The sequence below is a fragment of the Ranitomeya variabilis genome, chromosome 6 (assembly GCF_051348905.1).
Source record: "Ranitomeya variabilis isolate aRanVar5 chromosome 6, aRanVar5.hap1, whole genome shotgun sequence".
Classification (NCBI taxonomy): Eukaryota; Metazoa; Chordata; class Amphibia; order Anura; family Dendrobatidae; genus Ranitomeya; species Ranitomeya variabilis.
The window spans coordinates 227543606-227569662 of NC_135237.1; the positions used below are offsets into that span (position 1 = coordinate 227543606).

At 43.9% G+C, this 26057-nt stretch overlaps 1 protein-coding gene across 1 annotated transcript in view; it reads right to left on the minus strand.

The window, feature by feature from the left end:
• Window positions 1-26057, minus strand: part of TRIO (trio Rho guanine nucleotide exchange factor) — a 3555343-nt gene that overhangs the window by 3450636 nt on the left and 78650 nt on the right. The window contains 1 exon segment of the mRNA XM_077269474.1: window positions 10095-10169. Coding sequence (XP_077125589.1) covers window positions 10095-10169 — 75 coding nt within the window.

Here is a 26057-nt window from a genome sequence, read left to right on the forward strand (position 1 = left end):
GCCTTACATATTAAATGGATCGGTACATCCGCTTGTTCCGCCCAGGAGGAAGCCATGGCTCGTGTTGAATGCGCTTTAATACCCACTGGAGGAATCTCGCCTTTTGACGTATAGGCCAAGCAGATAGCATCTCTGATCCATCGAGATATGGTAGCTCTCGTGACCCCATGTCCTTTCTTGTGGCCCTGAAAGGAGATAAACAGAGCCCTACTCTCCCTCCATGTCTGACACCTTTCTATATAGGTCAGGATGGCTCTTCTGACATCTAAGGTGTGGAATTTATGCTGTTCTGGAGTTACAGGTGAATCAAAAAAGGAAGGGAGAAATATCTCTTGGGACCTGTGGTAGGTGGACGCTACCTTAGGGAGGTATGAGGGGTCTGGTTTTAGGACTATCCGATCATGGAATATCAGTAAGAAGGGTGGGTCTACTGATGGGGCCTGGATGTCGCTAACCCGTCTAGCTGAGGTTAGGGCTACCAAGAGGGCTACTTTATATGTCAGGACTTTTAAAGGTATTGAATCTAGTGGCTCAAATGGGGAGCTGGTTAAGGCCTCTAGCACTAGATTTAAATCCCACGGAGGTAGACGGGGAATATGGACCGGTTTACTACGTTCACAAGATTTTATGAATCTGGAGATCCACCTATTAGCTGCTATATTGCATCCATATAGGGCTCCTAATGCCGAGACCTGAACTCTTAAGGTATTTACAGATAACCCCAACTCTCGGCCTTTTTGCAAGAACTCTAGAATAGGTGTGACTGGAACTTGCTTAGTGAACGGTACCATGTAAAAGTCTAAGAATTTATTCCATACCCTACTATATATCAGGGTGGTAGATCTTTTCCTGCTCAATAAGAGGGTGTTTACTAGTTCTGCTGAGAACCCTCTTGATCTTAGTAGTTGCCTCTCAAATTCCACGCCGTCAAGTGAAGACCTTTCACTTGCGGGTGGAAAAAGGGGCCTTGGGACAGCAGTTTCTTGTCTGATGGGAGAATCCATGGATCGCATAGGCACATGGTCTGGAGACAAGAGAACCATGGTCTTTTCGGCCAGAATGGTGCAATGAGGATCACTCTTGCTTGTTCCCTCCTGATTTTTCTGATCACTAGTGGAATCAGAGACATCGGAGGAAAGGCGTATGCCAGCTGGAACCTCCAAGGATGGTGGAGAGAGTCCAACATATCTGGGTGATCCATGGCGTTCAGGGAAGCGAACCTTCTTACTTGCCGGTTATCTCTTGTGGCAAATAGGTCGATTTGTGGTATCCCCCATGATTCTGTTATCATACTGAATATGGATCTGTTTAAGGTCCATTCCCCTTGACGTAACTCATTTCGGCTGAGGTAGTCTGCCCTGATGTTCTCTACACCTCTGATGTGCAGGGCTGTTAGGGATGTTAGATGAGTCTCTGCCAGCTGGAAGATGTCTGCAGCTATGGTCATTAGACTTCCTGACCTTGTACCACCTTGACGGTTCACATATGCCACTGTGGTGGAATTGTCCGAGTAAATTCTTACATTTGCTCCTTGAATCTGCGGAAGAAAGTGATTTAAGGCATATTCTACCGCTTTTAACTCCTTCCAATTGGAGGAACATGACAATTCTGCCTGGTCCCAAGTATCTTGGGCCAGACTGTCTTTCATATGTGCTCCCCACCCAATAGGGCTGGCGTCGGTGGTAATTATTTTAGACGGGTCTATTATCCATGGCACACCCTCTGAGAGGTGGTCCATGTCTAGCCACCAGGATAGTGATTCTAAGACATCTTTGGAAAGAGTTATTCTGCTTTCTAGATGTCCGTCTTTTCTCTGAGCCGACAATACCTCATACTGTAATTGACGAGTATGAAATTGTGCCCATGGTACAGCAGGGATACATGATGATAATGACCCCAGCAAAGACATGCCCTTCCTTAGTGTCATGTAGGGGTTGCGTATTGCGTCTGATACCCTTGATTGTATAGTCAGTTTCTTTGCCTGGGGGAGGAAGCATCTCTGACTTACGGAGTCTAGCTGGATTCCTAGAAATGTCTGGACGGTTTCTGGATCCAGCCGGGATTTCTCGAAGTTGACGATCCAACCTAACTCCTGTAGGGACGAGATCGTATTAGATAGACGGGTTTTACACTGGAGCATAGAGTTTCCCACCACTAGAAAGTCATCTAGGCAGGGTATTATCAAGGTATCTCGTTGACGTAGATGAGCCATCACTTCTAATATCACCTTAGTGAAGATGCGGGGAGCCATAGAAAGCCCAAATGGCATTGCAACATACTGAAAGTGACGAACCTGTCCTTCCAGGATGACTGCTACCCTTAGATACTTTTGATGTTCGGCATGTATGGGAAGATGATAATAGGCATCCTTTAAGTCTATTCCGGCCATGACACACCTAGGAAACAAGAGTTTTATGGTTGAACTAATGGATTCCATTTTGAAGGTATGATTACGCAGGAAGGCGTTTAATCTCTTGAGGTTTATGATGGTTCTAAATGAACCATCAGGCTTATTGATCAAGAATAAAGGGGAATAGAACCCCTTCCCTTCTTGACCCTGGGGAACTTCTATCAGGACTTTTTTTAGACAGAAGAGATAGGATCTCTGATTCCAGAGCCCTTTGTTGGTCTTGACCTTTTGGAGATGTTACTATAAAGGAATCCCAAGGGATTCGGTCAAAATCCAATTTTAGGCCGTATTGTTCAATGTCCAGAATCCACTGGCTGGATGTTATTTGTTCCCATCTGGGGAGGAAGAATTTTAATCTGCCGCCTACCTCCTGGTTAGCGGTATTTGCGTTTCGGGTTATGGGACCCGCTAAAAAAGGCACCTTTTTGCTTCGGGTCCTTCGACTCCCATCGCTCCCTTTGTTCGAACGGCTTGTTCCTGGTAAAGGGACGTCTTTTGAAGGCTCTCCTGTAGGATGGAAGATACTGGTTAGGGAAGCCTTTTTTCCTTTCTCCTGCTTTACTCAGGAGCTCATCCAGCGTTTTTCCGAAAAGAAACTCACCCTGGCAGGGGATCGCACAAAGTTTTGCTTTGGCCTGTGCGTCCCCTTTCCAGTTCTTTAGCCAGAGTGCTCGCCGGGCTGTGTTCACTAGGCCGGCTGACCTGGCTGCTAGGCGTAGCGAATCCACAGAGGCATCAGCCAGGAATGCTACTTCTTCTTTGATTAGAGGGAATTTCGGCAGGATTGACTCTCTCGAAGTTCTACCTCTAATCTGTTCCTCCAGTTGCTCCATCCACACTAGTAGTGACCTCGCAGTGCAGGTGCTAGATATGGCGGGCCTGAACGCCCCCGTGTTGGCTTCCCATGACCTTTTTAGTAAAGCTTCCGCTTTACGGTCCAGCGGGTCTGTCAGGACTCCTGAATCCTCCACCGGTAGGACCGACTGTTTGGTTGTGGAGGCTACAGCGGCATCCACTTTCGGCACCTTCGACCAGGTATTTAACTCCTCGTCGCTGAAGGGATAGCGTCTTTTAGAGGATGATGGTAGAAAACCTCTATTTTGCTTATCCCACTCTTTTTTTACTATTTCTTTAATAGCTTTTATGACGGGGAAGGACCTACATTTCCCCTGTCCTAACCCCGCGAACATGATGTCCTGAGCCGATTTACTTTCTTTCTCATCTGAGCACCCCATCGTGCTTCTGACAGATTTTATTAAATTGTCCACACTGCTGTTGGGAAGACAAAGTCCCCCTTCAGTCTCGGATGAGCTCGGCTGGGATTCCGCTTCGCCTGAGGATATACATACGTCCTCTGACTGTGAACTGACCGGAGATTTGGACCTACTAAGCTGACGGGTACTGGTGGTACTAGTCTGCGCCAACCCCTGCATTTCTTCCCGGATTATAGCTCTGACATCTGATGGAGTCATTATGTTTTCCTGCCGTAAGGTTTGCATGATACACTCCGAACACAGTTTAACATAATCATCCGGGAGGGGCTGCGTACATAAAGCACATTCCTTGTGCTTGGATTTGTGTGTCCTTTTCTTAGTCTAGGAAAGATACAGGAGGAACATATATCAGCATATAGGTAGAGACTCTTTCAAAAACTCACCCAGTGAAGCTGACAGGTACCGGTTCTGGAGGCGGATTTCGTTTGGTGGTAGAACCCTTCTCTGGAGGTCGACCACAACTCTTTGTGCTGCTCCTAGCGCTTCTCTCCTTGCTGGGAGAACGCTGTTGCACTGCGGGCAAGTGCGCATCGTCGGCCGGTGAAGCCATCTTACACACACCGGCCCGACGCTAGCGCTGCCTTTTTAAATTTGCCGCCCATTCTCCTGCCTCCCCGGACCAACCCGGAAGTGCTCCAGCGACTTCCGGGTTAGACGCGCCGCTCTCACTCACCATGCGGCGGCTGGGGATATTAAGCCGGCCGCAGCAGCGCGCGCGCGCGTCCTCACGGTGCCGGGCGGACCCACGGTGACCGGACCCGGACCGTGGATGCTTGGCCAGACGAGGGGGGAGGCTGCAAGCAGGGGCTCCCCCGCCGCTGCTTCTGGAACCGCAGCCCCTGCCGTTCCCACAGAGACCGACGCAGGCGGGTGCATGGCCCAGGGATCCTCTTCATCTGTAGGTAAGCCGGGTCCCTGTAGGAACAGGAAACCTAAACTGAGGAGGAGAGGGGACCGCCTCCTTTTATTCTGTAGGTTTCCTGTTCCTATGGGGCGGATCCCTCTCTCTCATGTGGGGTGCTGTCGTGGCGAAGGGTAAAAGCATAAGCAAACAGCTGTAAGCTGATATTAATAGCCTAGGAACCTTTATGGCTATTGACTCCTTCCCAGAATGTTAACATCTGCCCTCAGATGTCTGCTTAAATTATGCGGGAGACAACGCAATTTTTTTTTAACTTTTTGAAAAATAAACAGACATTGCATTTCACGCAGATTTCTGACAGTTGCTTTTTTGTTACAGCATATGTAGGTTAATTATGTTAATGCTCCTACATAGGTGTGTTTGTGTGTTTGTGTGTGAGTTTGACTGTGTCTTTATTATATTAATGAGGGTATCTGTTGTGAACTCTGTTTTTAGGCTCCCTCTTGTGGTCACAAGTGGTACTGTGTGAGTGCTGTCTTTGGGCTCCCTCTGGTGGCTCTTTGTGTCATTCTGCAGGTCTGAGGCTGATCAGCTGTCTCGTTATCTGTTAGCTGGTTTCCTATTTAGTTCACCTGGACTATCAGTTGTTGCCTGCTGTCGATGTATTCAGTGCTATTTTGATCTCCCCTGAATTTCCTCGCTATCAGTCTCGCCAAGAGAAGCTAAGTTTCTGTTTGGTGATTTTTTGCTCGTCAGTGTTCAATATTTTTCTTGGTTATTTATTTGTCCTTGTCCAGCTTGCTAATATGTGATTTCCTTGCTTGCTGGTAGCTCTAGGGTGCTGAGTTTCTCCCCTCACACCGTTAGTTGGTGTGGGGGTTCTTGAATTCTCAGCGTGGATATTTTGTATAGGGTTTTTTACTGACCGCACAGTTCCCTGTCTGTCTTCTGCTATCTAGTATTAGTGGGCCTCATTTGCTGAATCTGTTTTCATTTCTGCGTTTGTATTTTCCCCTTACCTCACCGTTATTATGTGTTGGGGGCTTCCTATATCTTTGGGGTCATTTCTCTGAGGCAAGTGAGGTCTTACTTTCTCTATAGGGGTAGCAAGTTTCTCAGGCTGCGTCGAGACGTCCAGGAATTTAGGCACGTTCACCGGCTACCTTTAGTGTGTTTGGCTAGGATCAGGTTTTGCGGTCAGTCCAGTTACCACCTCCCTAGAGCTTGTTCTATGTTCAGTAACTTAGCTAGTCCTATCTGTGATCCTCAGCCACTAAGGATCATAACAGGTATCTGGCTGAAGAGGTTGAACAAGGAAATGACATCACAATTGTTTTTTTTAAATAATGTATCTTTATTTAGCTCTATGGATTTACAAAAACGCAAAAAAATAGCATAAAAAACCGTGCGGATTTTTAACTGCGTTTTCTGCCAAAAGAGGCAGAAACTGCGCAGAATTTTACACAAGCAAATCTGCCATGTGCACACATATCCTAAATAGCCCCTTTCGTGCGGTAATTAATTAAATGTTTGATGGAGAACACAGTGCCAGTCACATTACTTCTGAATACCTTAATGGTAACAATTGAGCTACAAGCTTTACAGTTGCTATATTTGAAACAGCCCTTGGTCAGGACACCCAAAAATCCCAATGCACTTCTGAATTGGTAATGGCTGTGGACCAGCCTGTCAGCAAGGGACCTACCCCTCCTGTATGTTATTTGTGGGAAGGGAGCAATTTGTCCATTTATGTCTGAATCCATCAATAGTACTGCCCAATGTTTTTGAAAAATGCCTCTTTTGTCATTTGTTCTATTAGAGTATTTGGTGATGCAGCGGATGGTTGCGTCATCATCCCTTTTCGGTTTAGGGATCAGCAAGTCCTGCCTTTCTTTTCTGAGGGATGCTTTATAGGCCTCTCTCAAAATTCCTTTTGGATAACCCCTTTCCAAAAACCTTCCTTGAAGATCCCTAGCTTATTCCTGAAAAGGCTCCATATTTAAGCAATTGCAACGTATCCTCAAGTATTGCCCCTTGGGGATTCCCCTTCTGATGGGGGGCAGGATGGTTACTCTCCCACCTCAGGAGGGAATTGGTAGCCATTTCTTACCTATGGGACTTAGTAGCCATATTCATTCTTTTCAATCCATTTGACCAGGATGTCATCAACCACAGCGACAACACAATCCTGTCATCATGGCATTGTACCAGGTCACCAAAGATTATCGTTTCATCCCACCAGCCTAGGAGCAAATTAGCATACGATGGTGCACAAGGGCTGCTACATCTAGAAGGCAGGCTGCATCATGCGACCACACAGCCATTCATCCAGCATTACTAACCTGTGGGCTTGATGTCACCTGACATTCAAAGGTGACATCAACACCCCCTCCAACTATCACCCCACTTGCCACCACTACAGGGCAACTGGGAAGAGCGAAGCTAAGTGTCATAATTGGCACATCTTAGAGATGGGCCTTATCTGGGGCGGCTGAGAGCTGATGTTTTCAGCCTGGGGGGCCAGTATCCATGACCCCTTCCTAGGATATTAAAATCAGCACACAGCTGTCTGCATAGCCTTTACTGGTTATTATAGTGGGACCCTACCCCACAGCTGTCTGCATAACCTTTGCTGGTTATTAATTACAGTCGGACACTACGTCATATTTTTTTTTAGGGTCCCCCATCTTAATAGCCAGTAAAGGGCAAGTATACAGTTGTGAGCTGATATCAATAGCCTGGGAAGCTTCATGGGTATTACACCCTTTTCAGGCTATAAACATCGGCCCCCAGATGTCAGCTTTCCCTCTGCTGGTTCCGAAAACTGCATGGGAGCCCATGCCATCTTTTTCCCCTCAAAAAAATCTTTTATTACTTAAATACATGTACAGTAAGCTGCACACATATTGTACTAATTGTATTTGCTACAGACTCCTGTATATATACCTATTCTATTTGTACTCCTTCAGTGATTTTACAGAGCACTGCAAATGAATTGCCGGCTATTCTTCTATCTATCTATGTAATATAATATAATATATATATATATATATATATATATATATATATATATATATATATATATATATATATATATATATATATATATATATATATATATATATATATATATATATATATATATATATATATATATATATATATATATAGTTAGTGTGTCTGTAAAGTCATGGTGCACTTTTGACCAGTCACTGGAAAGCAACAAAAAACTATAGAAATGTGAAATCTGCTACAAATAAAAGAAAAACACTCTCAGTTTCATACCTATTCAGTGCAATTCGGATGTGGGCTCCATTTGTTGCCCTACACACATCCAAAAGATAGTGAAGTTCTTGTCACACAGGGGGAAGGATGTCTGGTGTAACAGAGTGAATAAAGTCTGCGATTCTGTGTTTTATGGACAGTCGCCTCATCGCTAAACACAATCTCCTGCAAAAATCTTGTATCATTGTCGATCTCATGAAGCATATCAGTAGCAAACGTGCATCGTTTGGGTCTATTCGCCAATTTGACAGCATGCAACAGCCGCAATTTGTACCCCATAAAACAGAGACATTTCTTTAACACCTTATGAACTGTAACTGAAAATTACTTGGCACTCAGGAGAAATTCGTTGCAGAATTCAGAATTAAATTTTATTTTGGTGCATCCAGCTCAACATATAAACGTTTTCGGTCTATACAAATGAGACCTTCATCAGATACAGTTGTGAATGCTGGAGACCATAGGTGGTGTGTGCAAGTCACACACTGGGTAAACTGCTAGCCAGGGAACGGGAGCGCAGCGGCACCTAGGAACATGCGGAGAGGTATGAAGCGCTCTGGAAAAGCGAGGTACTCGCAAGGTGGGAGGCGCTGAAGAACGCTGATGCCACGGACGCTGTGGGCGCTGCGCTGTGATGCAGGGAGACACTCCCGGGGCTGCCTAGCCCCTAGCAGTGACTTGCACACACCACCTATGGTCTCCAGCATTCACAACTGTATCTGATGAAGGTCTCATTTGTATAGACCGAAAACGTTTATATGTTGAGCTGGATGCACCAAAATAAAATTTAATTCTGAATTCTGCAACGAATTTCTCCTGAGTGCCAAGTAATTTTCAGTTACATTTGACGGGTTGGATCCCTAACTTGTGCACCTCCCAAGAAACCCTGAGTGCCGTGGTCACCATTTACCTTATGAACTGTAGTCTTGCTTTGGTATAATTGTCGAGCACACACACAGACAGATTTTTTATGGTTCCTAAGGTAGCTATCCCGTAGAGCCTCTACAGACTCGTCACTGACTGATGGCCTACGAGAACGGGGTTTCTCCACCAAACTGCCGATTTCCTTCAACTGCTTATCCCACCGAGTAATGTTATTCCTATGTGGTGGCACTTGGTTACAAACGCGCCGATATTCACGTAGCACTTTGGTCACGGATTCAAATTTAGCGAGCCACAGAACACACTGAACTTTCCTCTGTGCCGTCCACATTTCAACTAGCATGCAAAACCACACTGCTGGCATAAGCTTGGTTGCATGATGTCACAGACCTGGCAGTGTATTAATCAGAGTTCAGTTTATCAGGAGTTAATTTGGCTGGGGGCTCAGCAACAGCTGAAATGAGTTTGTGTTGTTTGATTGGTACTTGTTATCTCTCCTCATGAACAGGTCTGATATGATTGGGCCAGAGAAAGGGCGCCGAAATGTAAACTAAACAGATCCTGTAACTGGTCAAAAGTGCATCATGACTTTATCGACACACTGTACTATATATATATATATATATATATATATATATATATATATATATATATATATATATATATATATATATATATATATATATACACATACATACATACATACATACATACATATATATACACACACATACATTCATACGCACAGTTCTGTTCTGTCAAAAATAAAAAAAAACACTGCAAAATGTTCAGTTTATCTGATTTTTCCCTATATAGGTACATTTTTGAGTAAAATGTAAATTGTCATTTTAGTCTATAAACTTCTGACATGTCTCTGAATTTCCAAGCAATAATTTTTGTATTTTTTTTCTGATGAAAAGGAGAGATGGTAAAGAATAAAAAACAAACAGTGCTTTTAGACCTCAAATAATGCAAAAAAACAAGTTCATAATCATTTAGAAACAACAATTCTAATGTTTTAACTCAGGAACAGTTCATAAATAAATATTTTGTGGAATATCAATGATTTTTAATCACAGATTTCATGCGTCTTGGCATGCTTTCCACCAGTCTTTCACACTGCTTCTGGCACAAAAATTTAAGCAGTTCTTCTTTGTTTGATGGCTTGTGACTACCCATTAAACTCTTGATTACATTCCAGAGGTTTTCAATGGGGTTCAGGTCTGGAGATTGGGCTGCCCATGACAGGGTTCTGATGTGGTGATCTCTTAATTTTTGCCAGAGCTGTATATATATTGGTGTGTGTGTGTGTGTATCACTGACATCTATATATCCATGTACGGTATTCTATGTGTATATATCTGTTCTGGATAGAACTTACCTGACAAGTAGGCAACTTTCTCCTTTAATATAGGCAATACTTCTATAGCTTTTAAGATCTCATTTCTTTGAGTTCCTATGAAAAATAAGAGATAAGCTTAAAATCCATTGTCCTTATTAAAGATTTTTTTTGTCTCTTTAGCAGAAAGAACACTGTCGGAGAAAAAAAAAAAGATGCTGCCTTCAAAATTGTTATAAAGCAGTACTTTATTTTACTTACAGGATACACAATGTCCCAAAATCATCACACAGTTTACATAATATAACGTATATACTCAGGTATAAGCCGAGATTTTCAGCCCATTTTTTTAGGCTGAAAGTGCCCCTCTCGGCATATACTCGAGTCATTGTCCCAGGGGGTCGGCGGGGGAGAGGGAGCGGCGGCTGTCACATACTCACCTGCTCCTGGCACGGTCCCTGTATCTCCGATGGTCTCCGGGCGCCGGCAGCTCTTCCTGTGTTCATCGGTCACGTGGTACCGCTCATTAAAGTAAAGAATATGGACGTATATTCATTACTTTAATGAGCAGTACGATGTGACCGCTGAACGTAGGAAGAAGCTGCCAGGCGCCCGGAGACCATCTGACAGTGAGAAGCTGCCAGGGACCGCACCGGGAGCAGGTGAGTATAATGGGGAGGGTGAGCATTGCGCGATATTCACCTGACCCCGTTCCACCCGCTGGGCGTCACTCTGCCTTCCGCCTGTGACGTTCAGATCAGAGGGTGCAATGACGTAGTGAGCGCCGCCCTCTGCCTGAACAGTCAGAGAGCCGGAAGACAGAGCAGCGTTGGAACGGGGAAGGTGAATATCGCAAGTGCCGGGGCCTGAGCGACGAGAGATGAGTATGTGATTTTTTTTTTATTTTAATTGCAGCAACAGCATTTGGGGCATAATCTGTGGAGCATCTTACTGGGCCATCAACCTTTATGCCGCATTGTATGGGGCATAATCTATGCAGCATTTTATGGGGCCATCAATCATTATGCTGAATTGTATGGGCATAATCTATGGAGCATCTTTATGGGGCCATCAACCTTTATACAGCATTGTATGGGGCATAATCTATGGAGCATCTTATGGGCCCATCAACCTTTATACAGTATTGTATGGGGCATAATCTATGGAGCATCTTTATGGGGCCACCAACCTTTATGCCACATTGTATGGGGCACATTTTCTATCGAGCATCTTATTGGGCCATAATCAACCTTTATACAGCATTGTATGAGGCAAATGTTTCTGTGGAGCATCTTATGGGGCCATTATTAACCTTTGTGCAGCATTATAAGGGGCATATTTTAATATGGAGCATCTTATTGGGCCATTATAAGGGGCATATTTTAATATGGAGAATCTTATGGGGCCCATCATAAACTGTATGGGGCATTATATGGGGCTCTTGATTGAATATGGATATTCAAAAACACTTAACCAATGTCTCAATTAATTTTACTTTTATTGGTATTTACGGTATTTATATTTTTGAAATTCACCAGTAGCTGCTGCATTTCCCACCCTAGGCTTATACTCGAGTCATTAAGTTTTCCCAGTTTTTTGTGGCAAAATTAGGGGTCACTACTTTTGCCTTTTTTTTGCCAGTTTCAGGCAGCACTGCCAAATTGGGCAAAGCTAAGGAGGAGCCACCAGGGTTAGATGGGGAGTTGATACATCCGCCCGTCAAATTAATCAATACTGGTGGCAGTTTTATTTTGAACTAGAAATGTTACTGCACTCCATGACTAGAGTAGCATTTCTGACAAAGCACACACCACAAAGAAGATGCACCAAATTAATTAAGCAGTGTGTGCCTCAATGAATTCAGCGCATTCTGCTCCAAATCAACCATTAATTAAGAATAAAGCCCTGTTGTGCGTAGAACAAGAGATCAGAAGATCACAGCTTCTAATCTCTCCCATGGAGACAATTGAAACTCATACAAAGTTTAAAAAAAAGTTTCTAAAAATATTAAAACAAGAAAAAATATATATAAAATGTCTAACCCCTTAGTGATGGAGCCAATTTGCAGCTTAATGACCAGGCCAATTTTTACAATTCTGACAACTGGCACTTTATGAGGTTATAATTCTGGAACGCTTCAACAGATTCCGCTGATTCTGCAACTGTTTTTTTTCGTGACATATTTTATTGTACTTCATGTTAGTGGTTACATTTCTTCGATATTACTTGTGTTTATTAAAAAAAAGGAAATATGGTGAAATTTTTTAAAATTTGGCAATTTTCAAACTTTGAAATGTTATGCCCTTAACCCCTTCACCTCAAAGCCTGTTTTCAACTTCCTGACTGGGCCATTATTTTCAATTCTGACCACTGTCATTTTATGAGGTCATAACTCTGAAACGCTTCAACGGATTCTGGTGACTCTGACTGTTTTCTCGTGACATATTGTACTTTATGATAGTGGTAAAATTTGTTTATGTGTTTATTTGGGAAAAAAATGGAAATTTGGCAGAAATTTTGAAAATTTTGCAATTTTTAAACTTTTAGTTTTTATGCCCTTAAATTAGAGAGTCATATTATACAAAATAGTTAATAAATAACATTACCCACATGTCTGCTTTACATTACCACAATTTTAGAAACATAATTTTTTTTGTTAGGAAGTTATAAGGGTGAAAATTTGACCAGCAATTTCTCATTTTTACAACAAAATTTGCAAAACCATTTTTTTTAGGGACCACCTCACACTTGAAGTGACTTTGAGGGGTCTATATGACAGAAAATGCCCAAAAGTGACATCACTCTAAAAACTGCACCACTTAAGGTACTCAAAAAGTGTATTAACCCTTCAGGTGCTTCACAGGAATTTTTGGAATGTTTAAAAAAAATGGAACATTTAACTTTTTTTCACAAAATTTTTACTTCAGATCCAATTTGTTTTATTTTACCAAGGGTAACAGGAGAAATTGGACAACAAAAGTCGTACAATTTGTCCTGAGTACGCCGATACCCCATATGTTGGGGTAAACCATTGTTTGGGGACATGGCAGAGCTCGGAAGGGAAGGAGCGCCATTTGACTTTTCAATGCAAAATTTGCTGGAATTGAGATCGGACACCATGTCGCGTTTGGAGAGCCCCTGATGTACCTAAACAGTGAAAACCCCCCACAAGTGACACCATTTAGGAACGTAGACCCCCTAAGGAACTAATCTAGATGTGTGGTGAGCACTTTGAACCTCCAAGTGCTTCACAGAAGTTTATAAGGTAGAGCCGTAAAAAAAAAAAATAATATCTTTTTCACCAAAAATGATCTTTTTGCCCCAAACGTTTATTTTCCTAAGGGTAGCAGGACAAATTGGACCCCAAAAGTTGTTGTGCAATTTGTCCTGAGTACGCTGATACCCCGTGTGTGGGGATAAACTACTGTTTGGGTGCATGGCAGAGCTTGGAAGGGAAGGAGCGCCGTTTGACTTTTCAATGCAAAATTGGCTGGAATTGAGATCGGACACCATGTCGCGTTTGGAGAGCCCCTGATGTGCCTAAACAATGGAAACCCCCACAAGTGACCCCATTTTGTAAAGAAGACCCCCTAAGGAACTTATCTAGATGTGTAGTGAGCACTTTTAACCCCCAATTGTTTCACTAAAGTTTTAGAATGCCGTGAAAATTAAAAAATCATTTATTCTTTCCACAAAATGATCTTTTAGCCTGCAATTTTTTTTCCCAAGGGTAACAGGAGAAATTGGACCACTAAAGTTGTTGTCTAATTTCTTCAGAGTACGCTGATACCCCATATGTGGGGGGGACCACTGTTTGGGCGCACGGCAGAGCTCAGAAGGAGCGCCGTTTGGAATACAGACTTAGATTGATTGGTCTGCAGGCATCACGTTGCATTTGCAGAGCCTCTGATGTACCAAAGCAGTAGAAACCCCCCACAAGTGACCCCCATATTGGAAACTAGACCCCCCAAGGAACTTATCTAGATGTGTTGTGAGAATTTTGAACGCCCAAGTGTTTCACTACAGTTTATAAGGCAGAGCCGTGAAAATAAAAAATCTTTTTTGTTCCCCACAAAAATTTAATTAAATAATAAATAAATTAAATTTGTCCGGAGTACGCTGATACCCCATATGCAGGGGGGAACTACTGTTTGGGCGCACGGCAGAGCTCAGAAGGGAAGGAGCGCCATTTGGAATGCAGACTTAGGCTGGGGTCACACATGCGTGTTTTACGTACGTAAGAGCGCAAAAACTACGTACGTAAAACTCGCATTACATACGGCACAATGCTTCTCAATGGGGCTGCTCCTATTAGCCGTATATTACGGTTCAGTATTATACGGCTTTCTACGGCCGTACAAAATCGCAGCATGCTGCGTTTGTCAGCGTATTGCGCAAATAATACGCCAATGAAAGTCTATGGGGGCGAGAAAAATACGGATTCCACACGGACCAGCAGTGTGACTTGCGAGAAATACGCAGCGCTGTTAGTGAAAAGTCGGTAATTCAATTGCCGGCTTTTAATTTCTCCTGCACAAACCCGACAGGATATGAGACGTGGTTTACATACAGTAAACCATCTCATATCCCCTTTTTTTTTGCATATTCCACACTACTAATGTTAGTAGTGTGTATGTGCAAAATTTCAGCGCTGTAGCTGCTGAAATAAAGGGTTAAATGGCGGAAAAAATTGGCGTGGGCTCCCGCGCAATTTTCTCCGCCAGAGCGGTAAAGCCAGTGACTGAGGGCAGATATTAATAGCCAGGAGAGGGTCCATGGTTATTGGCCCCCCCGTGGCTACAAACATCTGCCCCCAGCCACCCCAGAAAAGGCACATCTGGAAGATGCGCCTATTCTGGCACTTGGCCACTCTCTTCCCACTCCCTGTAGCGGTGGGATATGGGGTAATGAAGGGTTAATGCCACCTTGCTATTGTAAGGTGACATTAAGCCAGATTAATAATGGAGAGGCGTCAATTATGACACCTATCCATTATTAATCCAATTGTTGGAAAGGGTTAAAAAACACACACACACATGATTGAAAAGTATTTTAATGAAATAAACACAGCGGTTGTTGTAATAATTTATTGTTCTCTCAAATCCATTTGCAGTCCCTCGCTTGGCAACATAATAAACGCACAATATACATACCTTCTGATGTACTGTCAGGTCCAACGATGTAATCCATCTGAAGGGGTTAACTAATATTACAGGCAGGAGCCCTGCTAATGCAGCTGTGCTCCGTGCTTGTAATTCCCCGGCGAATGAATGAAATGTAGGTCATTGACCTACATTTCATTCATTCGCGGTGATGCGCCCCCTGGTGGATGTCCTCATATGACCTGGAGCGTGGGAAAAAGTTCCCAGGCTGCAGTTCATGAGAACATCCAGCAGGGGCGCATCACCGCGACTGAATGTAAGTATAGATCACTGCTTTCCTTTCAGCACCCGGGGATTACAGGCACGAGCGAGTGGATTATCGCAGCTCTGCCTGTAATATTAGTTAACCCCTTCAGATGGATTACTTCGTGGGACGTGACAGTTCATCAGAGAGGGTATGTATCTTGTGTGTTTATTGTTTTGCCAAGCGAGGGTCTGAAAATGGAATGAGAGAGCAATAAATTATTACAACAACCGCTGTGTTTATTTCATTAAAATCATTAAAATACTTTTTAATCATGTGTGTGTGTGTTTTTTAACCCTTTCCTACAATTGGATTAATAATGGATAGGTGACATAATTGATGCCTCTCCATTATTAATCTGGCTTAATGTCACCTTCCAATAGCAAGGTGGCATTAACCCTTCATTACCCCATATCCCACCGCTACAGGGAGTGGGAAGAGAGTGGCCAAGTGCCAGAATAGGCGCATCTTCCAGATGTGCCTTTTCTGGGGTGGCTGGGGGCAGATGTTTGTAGCCAGGGGGGGCCAATAACCATGGACCCTCTCCTGGCTATTAATATCTGCCCTCAGTCACTGGCTTTACCATTCTGGCGGAGAAAATTGCGCGGGAGCCCACGCCAATTTTTTCCGCCATTTAACCCTTTATTTTAGCAGCTACAGCGCTGAAATTTTGCACATACACACTACTAACATTAGTAGTGTGGAATATGCAAAAAAAAGGGGGATATGAGATGGTTTACTGTATGTAAACCATGTCTCATATCCTGTCGGGTTTGTGCAGGAGAAATGAAAAGCCGGCAATTGAATTACCGGCTGTTCACAGATATCGCGCTGATTGAAATCTAAATACAGAATATATATATATGTGTCACAATGACATATATATATATATATATATATATATATATATATATATATATATATATATATATATATATATATATATATATATATATATATATATATATATATATATATATATATATATACACTGTATATATGTTTTCCCGAACATTTGAGCACATAAATCCATTAGATGTCGGTTTTGCAAGCCTGCGCGAAAATCTCGCAGTACGGATGCCATACGGATTACATACGGAGGATGCCATGCGCAAAATACGCTGACACACCCTGACTACGGATCACTATTTTGGGAACATTTCTCCGTATTACGGCCGTAGTACGGACGTATAATACGTGGCATATTGTCTTACGCCATGTGTGACCCCAGCCTTAGATAGATTGGTCTGCAAGCGTCATGTTGCATTTGCAGAGCCCCTGATGTACCTAAACAGTAGAGACCCCAGACAAGTGACCCTATATTGGAAACTAGACCACCAAGGAACTTATCTAGATGTGTTGTGAGAACGTTGAACGCCCAGGTGTTTTATTACAGTTTATAACTAGAGCCGTGAAAATAAAAAATCTTTTTTGTTCCCCACAAAAATTAAATTTTAGCCCCCGGTTTTGTATTTTCCCAAGGGTAACAGGAGAATTTAGACCCCAAAATTTGTTGTCCAATTTGTACTGAGCTGATACTCCTTATGTGGGGGTAAACCCGTTTGGGTGCACGGGAGAGCTTGGAAGGGAAGGAGCACTGTTTTAGTTTTTCAACGCAGAATTGGCTGGAATTGACATTTCGCGTCTGTAGAGCCCCCGATGTGCCTAAACAGTGGACACCCCCCAATTCTAACTGAAACCCTAACCCAAACACACCCCTAACCCTAATCCCAACCATAACCCTAACCACACTCCTAACCTTAATCCCAACCCTAATCCCAACCCTAATCCCAACCCTAACTTTAACCCCAACCCTAACCCCAGCCCCAACTCTAACCCTAACCCCAACCCTAACCCTAGCCCTAACCCTAAAGGGAAAATGGAAGTAAATAAATTTTTTTAAATTTTATTATTTTTCCCTAACTAAGGGGGTGATAAAGGGGGGGTTTGATTTACTTTTATAGCGTTTTTTTGGCGGATTTTTATGATTGGCAGCCGTCACACACTAAAAGACGCTTTTTATTGCAAAAAATAGTTTTTACATCACATTTTGAGAGCTATAATTTATCCATATTTTAGCCCGCAGAGTCATGTGAGGTCTTGTTTTTTGCGGGACGAGTTGACGTTTTTATTGGTACCATTTTCGGGCACCATTTTTTTATCGCTTTTTATTCCGATTTTTTGGAGGCAGAATGAACAAAAACCAGCAATTCCTGAATTTCTTTTAGGGGGGGTGTTTATACTGTTCCACATGTGGTAAAATTGATAAAGCAGCTTTATTCATCACGTCAGTACGATTACAGCAATACTTCATTTATATCATTTTTTTATGTTTTGGCACTTTTACACAATAAGAACTATGTTGTTTAAAAAATAATTGTTTTTGCATCGCTTTATTCTGAGAGCTATAACTTTTTTATTTTTCTGCACATGATGCTGTATGGCGGCTTTTTTTTTTGCAGGACAAGATGACATTTTCAGCGGTACCATGTTTATTTATACCCGTCTTTTCGATCGCGTGTTATTCTACTTTTTGTTCGCTGGTATGATAATAAAGTGTTGTTTTTTGTCTTGTTTTTTATTTTTCTTGCGGTGTTCACTGAAGGGTTTAACTAGTGGGACAGTTTTATACAGCGGGTCCTTACGGACGCGGCAATACCAAATATGTGTACTTTAAATGGATTTATTGGGAAATATTTTTTTGGGGGGGAGGGGGGGATTTTTTTTTTTATATACATTCTATTTTTTTTTTTTACTTTCTAACATTGACAGGCAGTACAGGAGGCTTTCCACCTCACTTCAAGACCCGGAAGGAGCCCCGCGGCCATCTCGGATCCGGGGACTCCTTCCAGAACACCGAAACAATGCGATCGCTTCGCGTTGTTCCGGTGGCAGAGCGCAAGGAGCCCCCGTCCCTGCGCAATGCCCCTCTATGTCGCTGTCACTACTGACAGCGGCATCAGAGGGGTTAAATGCCCACGATCGGCCTAGCGCCGATCGTGGGCATTGCTGCGGGGTGTCAGCTGTCATATACAGCTGACACACGCGCGTGATCGCCGCGGCTCTCAGCGTGAGGCCGCGCGATCGTGCCGCCGTATTAGTACTGCAAGGTAAAAGGAAAAAGAAATCCAGCTTCCAAAAATATCAAAATTTATTGAAGATAAAAAGCTTTGAAAAAGAACTCATTGTTCGAAACGCGTAGCCTGCTGCTACTCATTCTCCTGTGAACCATGTCATTGGACTTTGGATTTTATCTTCAATAAATTTTGATATTTTTGGAAGCTGGATTTCTTTTTCCTTTTACCTTATCATTCCACGTGATGACTGCACGGTATCCGGGCTTCCCCACAACAAATGCCTAATAGGTGAGCTGGTTTTTCACTATTTTTCCTTGTATTAGTACTGCGGTTTGCGGGAACTCAGTTCCCTCAGAGCAGTACTAGTACGGCGCATGTCGGGAAGGGGTTAAATCAGAGAGATATGTCACACAAAACAGTAAATAAATAACATTTTCCACATATCAACTTTACATCAGCACAATTTTGGAAGCAACATTTTTTTTTGTTAGAAAGTTATAAGGGTGAAAAGTTGACCAGCGATTTCTCATTTTTACAACAAAATTCACAAAACCATTTTTTTTAGGGACCATCTCACATTTAAAGTCACTTTGAGGGGTGTACATGACAGAACATACACAAAAGTGACACCATTCTACACCGTGTTCCAAATTATTATGCAAATTGGATTTAAGTGTCATAAAGATTTAATTGTTTTGTTTTTCAAATAAACTCGTGGATGGTATTGTGTCTCAGGGCTCAATGGATCACTGAAATCAATCTTAAACACATGTGATAATTGGTTTTCCAGGTGATTCTAATTAAAGGAAAACTACTTAAAAATGATGCTCCACATTATTAAGCAGGTCACAGTTTTCAAGTAACATGGGAAAGAAAAAGGATCTCTCTGCTGCTAAAAAGCATCAAATAGTGCAATGCCTTGGTGAACGGATGAAAACATTAAAAATTTTCAAAAAACATAAGCGTGATCATCGTACTGTTAAGCGATTTTTGGCTGTATCTGAGCACAAATGTGTTTGTGCTGATAAAGGCATAATGAGGAAGATTTCTGCCAGGCAAGTTCATCGGATTAAGACAGCAGCTGCTAAAAAGCCATTACAAAGCAGCAAACAGATATTTGAAGCTGCTGGTGCCTCTGGAGTCCCTCGAACCTCAAGGTGTAGGCTCCTTCAAAGGCTTGCTGTGGTGCATAAACCTACTATTCGGCCACCCTTAAACAGTGTTCACAAGCAGAAATGATTGTATTGGGCCCACACATACATGAAGACTAATTTCCAAACAGTCTTGTTTACTGATAAGTGTTGAGCAACCCTGGATGGTCCAGATGGATGGAGTAGTGGATGGTTGGTGGATGGCCACCATGTCCCAACAAGGCTGCAACGTCAGCGAGGAGGTGGAGGAGTCATGTTCTGGGCCAGAATCATGGGAAACAGCTGGTAAGGCCCTTTAAGGTTCCTGAAGGTGTGAAAATGACCTCTGCAAAGTATATAGAGTTTCTGACTGACAACTTTCTTCTATGGTCTAAAAAGCAGAAATGTGCCTTCAGGAGCAAAATCATCTTCATGCTGACCATGCCCCATCTCATGCTTCAAAGAATACCTGAGCCATTGGCTGCTATGGGCATAAAAGGAGATAAACTCATGGTGTGGCCACCATCTTCCCCTCACCTCAACCCTATAGAGAACCTTTAGAGGATCATCAAGCAAAAGATCTATGAGGGTGGGAGGCAGTTCACATCCAAACAGCAGCTCTGGGAGGCTATTCTGACTTCATGCAAATAAATACAAGCAGAAACTCTCCAAAAACTCACAAGTTCAATGGATGCAAGAATTGTGAAGGTGACATCAAAGAAGGGTCCTATGTCAACATGTAACTTGGCCTGTTGGGATGTTTTGGCGTTAAATAGCTTTTTTGTTCAGTGAATGTGACCTCCTAATGCTGCAAATTCCACAAATGAGCATTTTCAGTTCTTTAAAACATATCAAATGTTTTTTCCATAATAATTTAGAACAGTGAATTGTGGGGTTTTATTCATTTTGGAGATTATACTGTTATCATTGGGAGGTTTCTTCAATAAAATTCGATGTATACTCTAACGGGTGATGACTTTTATTAGACTGACTATCATTTGCACCGACCATTTAGGAAATTCTCATAAAAATTTAATTTGCATAATAATTTGGAACATAGTGTAAAAACTACACCCCTCAAGGTGTTCAAAACCACATTCAAAGAAGGAAGAAGGGCACTAGAAAAAGCTAGTATCCCAGTTCCCGATTCCAGTGCATTATCACAAAGACAAAGACCACAAAGAGAGTGGACGGAGGTTCGACGTACCAAGCCCAATAGACAATAATCCTACAAACTGTTCCCTGAGGAAGAGCTTGCTGAAGATGTTAGGGCGGGCCTGGAGGGCAGTTGAAGTGTTCCCCTCTCCAGTCCATCCTGCTTTCACACATCAGGCTTTTTGTTTCAGGCCAAATCCGGCAAATTTGATAAAAAACGGATCTGGTATGAAAAACTGATGCACCGGATCCGGTTTTCTTTAGGCGGATCTGGAGAGAGAGAGAGAGATCGAGATAGAGATCGAGAGAGAGAGATTGATTTTCCCCATACTAGAAACGACTTCTGGGCATGCCCAATGTGTAAAAATGGATTCGGTAGCCGGAATCGTTCATTCACACATCCGTTTGATGCGTTTATTGACGGAAAAGTCCCTGCAGGCTTTTTCGCCGGACAGAAAAAAACGTTGCAGGGGACGTTTTTGTGTCCGGCAAAAAAGCCTGAAGGGACGGATCCAGCACAAAACGGATGAAACGCATGTCCTTCAGGCACAATCCGGCGCTAATACAACTCTATGGGAAAAAAACGGATCCGGTGTGTGGAAAAAAAAAGGATCCGTTTCTTTCCGGATTTGCCGGATTGTGCCTGAAACAAAAAACCTGATGTGTGAAAGCAGCCTAAATGCAGCAGCAGGGTTGTCCATCTGGCTAACCGTTACTCCGATGCATCCGCTCTTCGCTAGTCATTACACTGGCTGCCCATTCATTACAGGATACAATTCAAAGTTCTTGTTCTCACCCACAAAGCTCTCCACAGTGCGGCACCCCCATACATCTCCTCCCTCATTTCAGTCTATCGGCCTAACCGACAGCTGCGCTCTGCAAATGACTTTTGACTAACCTCGGCATTAATCCGTACCTCCCACTCCTGACTCCAAGACTTCTCCCATGCTGCGCCAATCCTCTGGAATGCTCTACCACAAGATATTAGGACCATCCACAACTTGCATAGTTTTAGGCGCTCCCTCAAAACACATTTGTACAGAGCTGCATACCACATTAACTAATCAAGGTCATTTTGTTTGTGTGTGTGTGTGTGTGTGTGTGTGTAGAGCCCTTTCACTATCTCCATCTATCCCCCACCCCCTGAAGATAGCTGGACCATCATTGTAAATACATCATTGTAAATACACACCTGTACTTTGTATCTCCCCCACCTTATTGTAAGCTCTCACGGGCAGGGTCGTCTTAATTTGCTTTATTATTGTATTGCTAACATTGTTACCTATGATTCTTGTTTAAAACTGTTAAACTGTAAAGCGCTGCGGAATATGTTGGCGCTATATAAAGATTATTATTATTATTATTATTAAGATTCAGTTATAATGGTTCTTATAAATGATATCTATAATATAACGCTGGGAGCGTCACTCTGTACGAAGCCTTTATAGACTGGGCAAGCGCGTCACGCCTGCGCAGTCTGGACCCCACAGAGTGATGCAGCCAGGGACCCGGCACAACAACTTACTTACCCCCCCATTATACTGGCCATGGGGGCTCTGTGCTCCCCTGTATCCCCAATATACCGGCCACGGGGGCTCCGTGCTCCCCTTCATACCCCCAATATACCGGCCATGGGGGCTCCGTGCTGTGCAGCTCAGGTCAGGGTAAATGTAGATCCTAGCGTAGCTACAGGACCTTCAATGATGTCACCACCATGTGACCAGTGACACGTGTGGGCGGAGTCAGCCCTCCACTGTGTCGGCTGCAAGGGAGTAAAGTATACAGTATCTTTATTTGGGACTCAAGGTAACTCACATGCATTTATTTACAGTACACATCTCCCTCTCTCCTAACTGCTTCTCCCAGATCAGTCACAGTCATGCTTCAATAACCTGAATCTGATAAGCTCCAGGCACCAGCCAAGAAAAGAAAAAAAAAAGCTCGGCTCACTGACACTGCAGAGCCGACTCTTCAGGCAGTACATCCGCACTCAGGCAGTACAGCTGCACTCAGTATGTATAGCCAAACTCAGGCAGTACAGCCGCACTCAAGCAGTATAGCCGCACTCAGTATAACTACACTCAGGCAGTACATCCACACTCAGTACAGCCGCACTCAGGCAGTTCAGCAGCCCTCATTATAGCTGCACTCAGGCAGTACAGCCGCACTCACTATAGCCACATTCAGGCAGTATAGCTGCACTCAGTATAGCCGCACTCAGGCAGTACAGCTGCACTCAGCATAGCCACACTCAGGCAGTACAGCCGCGCTCAGTATAGCTGCACACAGGCAGTACAGCCGCACTCAGGAAGTATAGCTGCACTCAGTATAACTACACTCAGGCAGTACATTTACACTCAGTATAGCCGCACTCAGGCAGTTCAGCAGCCCTCATTATAGCTGCACTCAGGCAGTACAGCCCCACTCAGTATAGCCACAATCAGGCGGTACAGCCGCACTCACTTTAGCCACATTCAGGCAGTATAGCTGCACTCAGTATAGCCACACTCAGGCAGTACAGCCCAACTCAGTATAGCCACAATCAGGCGGTACAGCCGCACTCACTATAGCCACATTCAGGCAGTATAGCTGCACTCAGTATAGCCGCACTCAGGCAGTACAGCTGCACTCAGCATAGCCGCACTCAGGCAGTACAGCCGCGCTCAGTATCGCTGCACACAGGAAGTACAGCCGCACTCAGTATAGCTGCACTCAGGAAGTACAGCTGCACTCAGTATAACTACACTCAGGCAGTACATCCACACTCAGTACAGCCGCACTCAGGCAGTTCAGCAGCCCTCATTATAGCTGCACTCAGGCAGTACAGCCGCACTCAGTATAGCCACAATCAGGCAGTACAGCTGCACTCAGTATAGCTGCACTCAGGCAGTACAGCTGCATTCAGTATAGCCTCACTCAGGCAATACAGCTGCACTCAGTACAGCAGCACTCAGGCAGTACAGCCGCCTTCAGTATAGCTGCACTCAGGCAGTACATCCGCACTCAGGCAGTACAGCTGCACGCAGTACAGCCACACTCAGGTAGTGCAGCACATGACAGAATGGGGGTGCCGGATGGGAGCAGCACATGACAGAATGGGGGCGCAGGATGGGAGCAGAACATTACAGAATGGGGGTGCAGGATGGGAGCAGCACATGACAGGATTGGGGTGCAGGATGGGAGCAGCACATGACAGGTAGGGGGTGCAGGATAGGAGCAGCATATTACAGAATGAGGGCACAGGATGGCAGCAGCACATTACAGAATGGGGGCGAAGGATGGGAGCAGCACATGACAGAATGGGGGCGTAGGATGGCAGCAGCACATGACAGAATGGGGTGCAGGATGGGAGCAGCACATGACAGAATGGGGGCGCAGGATGGGAGCAGAACATTACAGAATGGGGGTGCAGGATGGGAGCAGCACATGACAGGATTGGGGTGCAGGATGGGAGCAGCACATGACAGGTAGGGGGTGCAGGATGAGAGCATTGCATATCAGGTTGGGGTGCAGGATTGGAGCAGCACATGACAGAATGGGAGCGCAGGATGGGATCAGCACATGACAGAATGGGGGCACAGGTTGGGAGCAGCACATTACAGAATGGGGGCGCAGGATGGGAGCAGAACATTACAGAATGGGGGTGCGGGATGGGAGCAGCACATGACAGGATTGGGGTGCAGGATGGGAGCAGCACATGACAGGTAGGGGGTGCAGGATGAGAGCATTGCATGATAGGATGGGAGCCGCACATGACAGAATGGGGGTGCAAGATGGGAGCAGCACATGACAGAATGGGTGCACAGGATGGGTGCAGCACATGACAGGATTGGGGCACAGGATGGGAGCACATGACAGGATTGGGGAGCAGGATTGGAGCTCATAACAGGATTGCAGCGCAGGATGGGAGCTCATGACAGGATTGGGGCGCAGGATGGGAGCACATGACAGGACTGGGGCGCAGGATGGGAGCACATGACAGGATTGGGGTGCATGATGGGAGCACATGACAAGATGGAGGCGCACAAAACAGGATGAGGGTGCAGGATGGGAGGGCAGCAGCAAATACCAGGATGGAGGCCAAATACCAATATAAATGCTCGCCACCCAGGCGTAGAATGGGTTCAATAGCTAGTAGTTTATAATGTATTTTAAATCGGGCTAATTAATACTTTTATCAATTAATCAGTGCTGTGCCCCTGGAGCAATGAAGCCACTCCATTTTGGCTATTACTGTTACTGGTCCTATTGATAATGGACCGACACACCTTAGCCCACATATAGGTTGTTTGTTGTAACTGTTGTCTATGTTCTTTTATCTTTTTTCCCCCTTTTACCTCACCTTCCCCTACCAGAGTGTTGACAAGAATAGAACATTTACACTGTGTTCCAAATTATTATGCAAATTGGATTTAAGTGTCTTAAAGATTAAAATGGTTTTGTTTTTCATATATACTCATGGATAGTATTGTGTCTCAGGGCTCAATGCATCACTGAAATCAATCTTAAACACATGTGATAATTAGTTTTCTGGGTGATTCTAATTAAAGTAAAACTACTTAAAAATGATGTTCCAAATTATTAAGCAGGCCACAGGTTTCAAGCAATATGGGAAATAAAAAGGATCTCTCTGCTGCTCAAAAATGTTAAATAGTGCAATGCCTTGGTCAAGGTATGAGAACATTAGATATTTCACGAAAACTTAAGAGTGATCATCATACTGTGAAGAGATTTGTGACTGAAACAGAGCACAGAAAGAGTTCATGCAGATAAAGGCATAATGAGGAAGGTTTCTGCCAGACAAATTCATTGCATTAAGAACAGCTGCCAAAATACCATTACAAAGTAGCAAACAGTTATGTGAAGGTGCTGATGCCTCTGGAGTCCCTCGAACCTCAAGGTGTAGAATCCTTCAAAGGTATCCTGTGGTGCATAAACCTACTATTCAGCCACCTCTAAACAATATTCACAAACAGAAACGGTTGCAGTCGGCCCAGACTGTTATGATCTGGTGGTTTAGGAGCAACATGGGACGTGCTCTGGAGGAGGTGGTACCTGTACTGACCGCAATTCCTGAGCTTAACACACACACTAGAAGTAGCCGTGGGATGTTTCTGTCACTCCCTAGACACCTCGTCACAGCCGGAGGATTAACTACCCCTAAAGATAGAAACAGGAAAGCTATCTTGCCTCAGAGAAAATCCCCAAAGGTTAGACAGCCCCCCCACAAATATTGA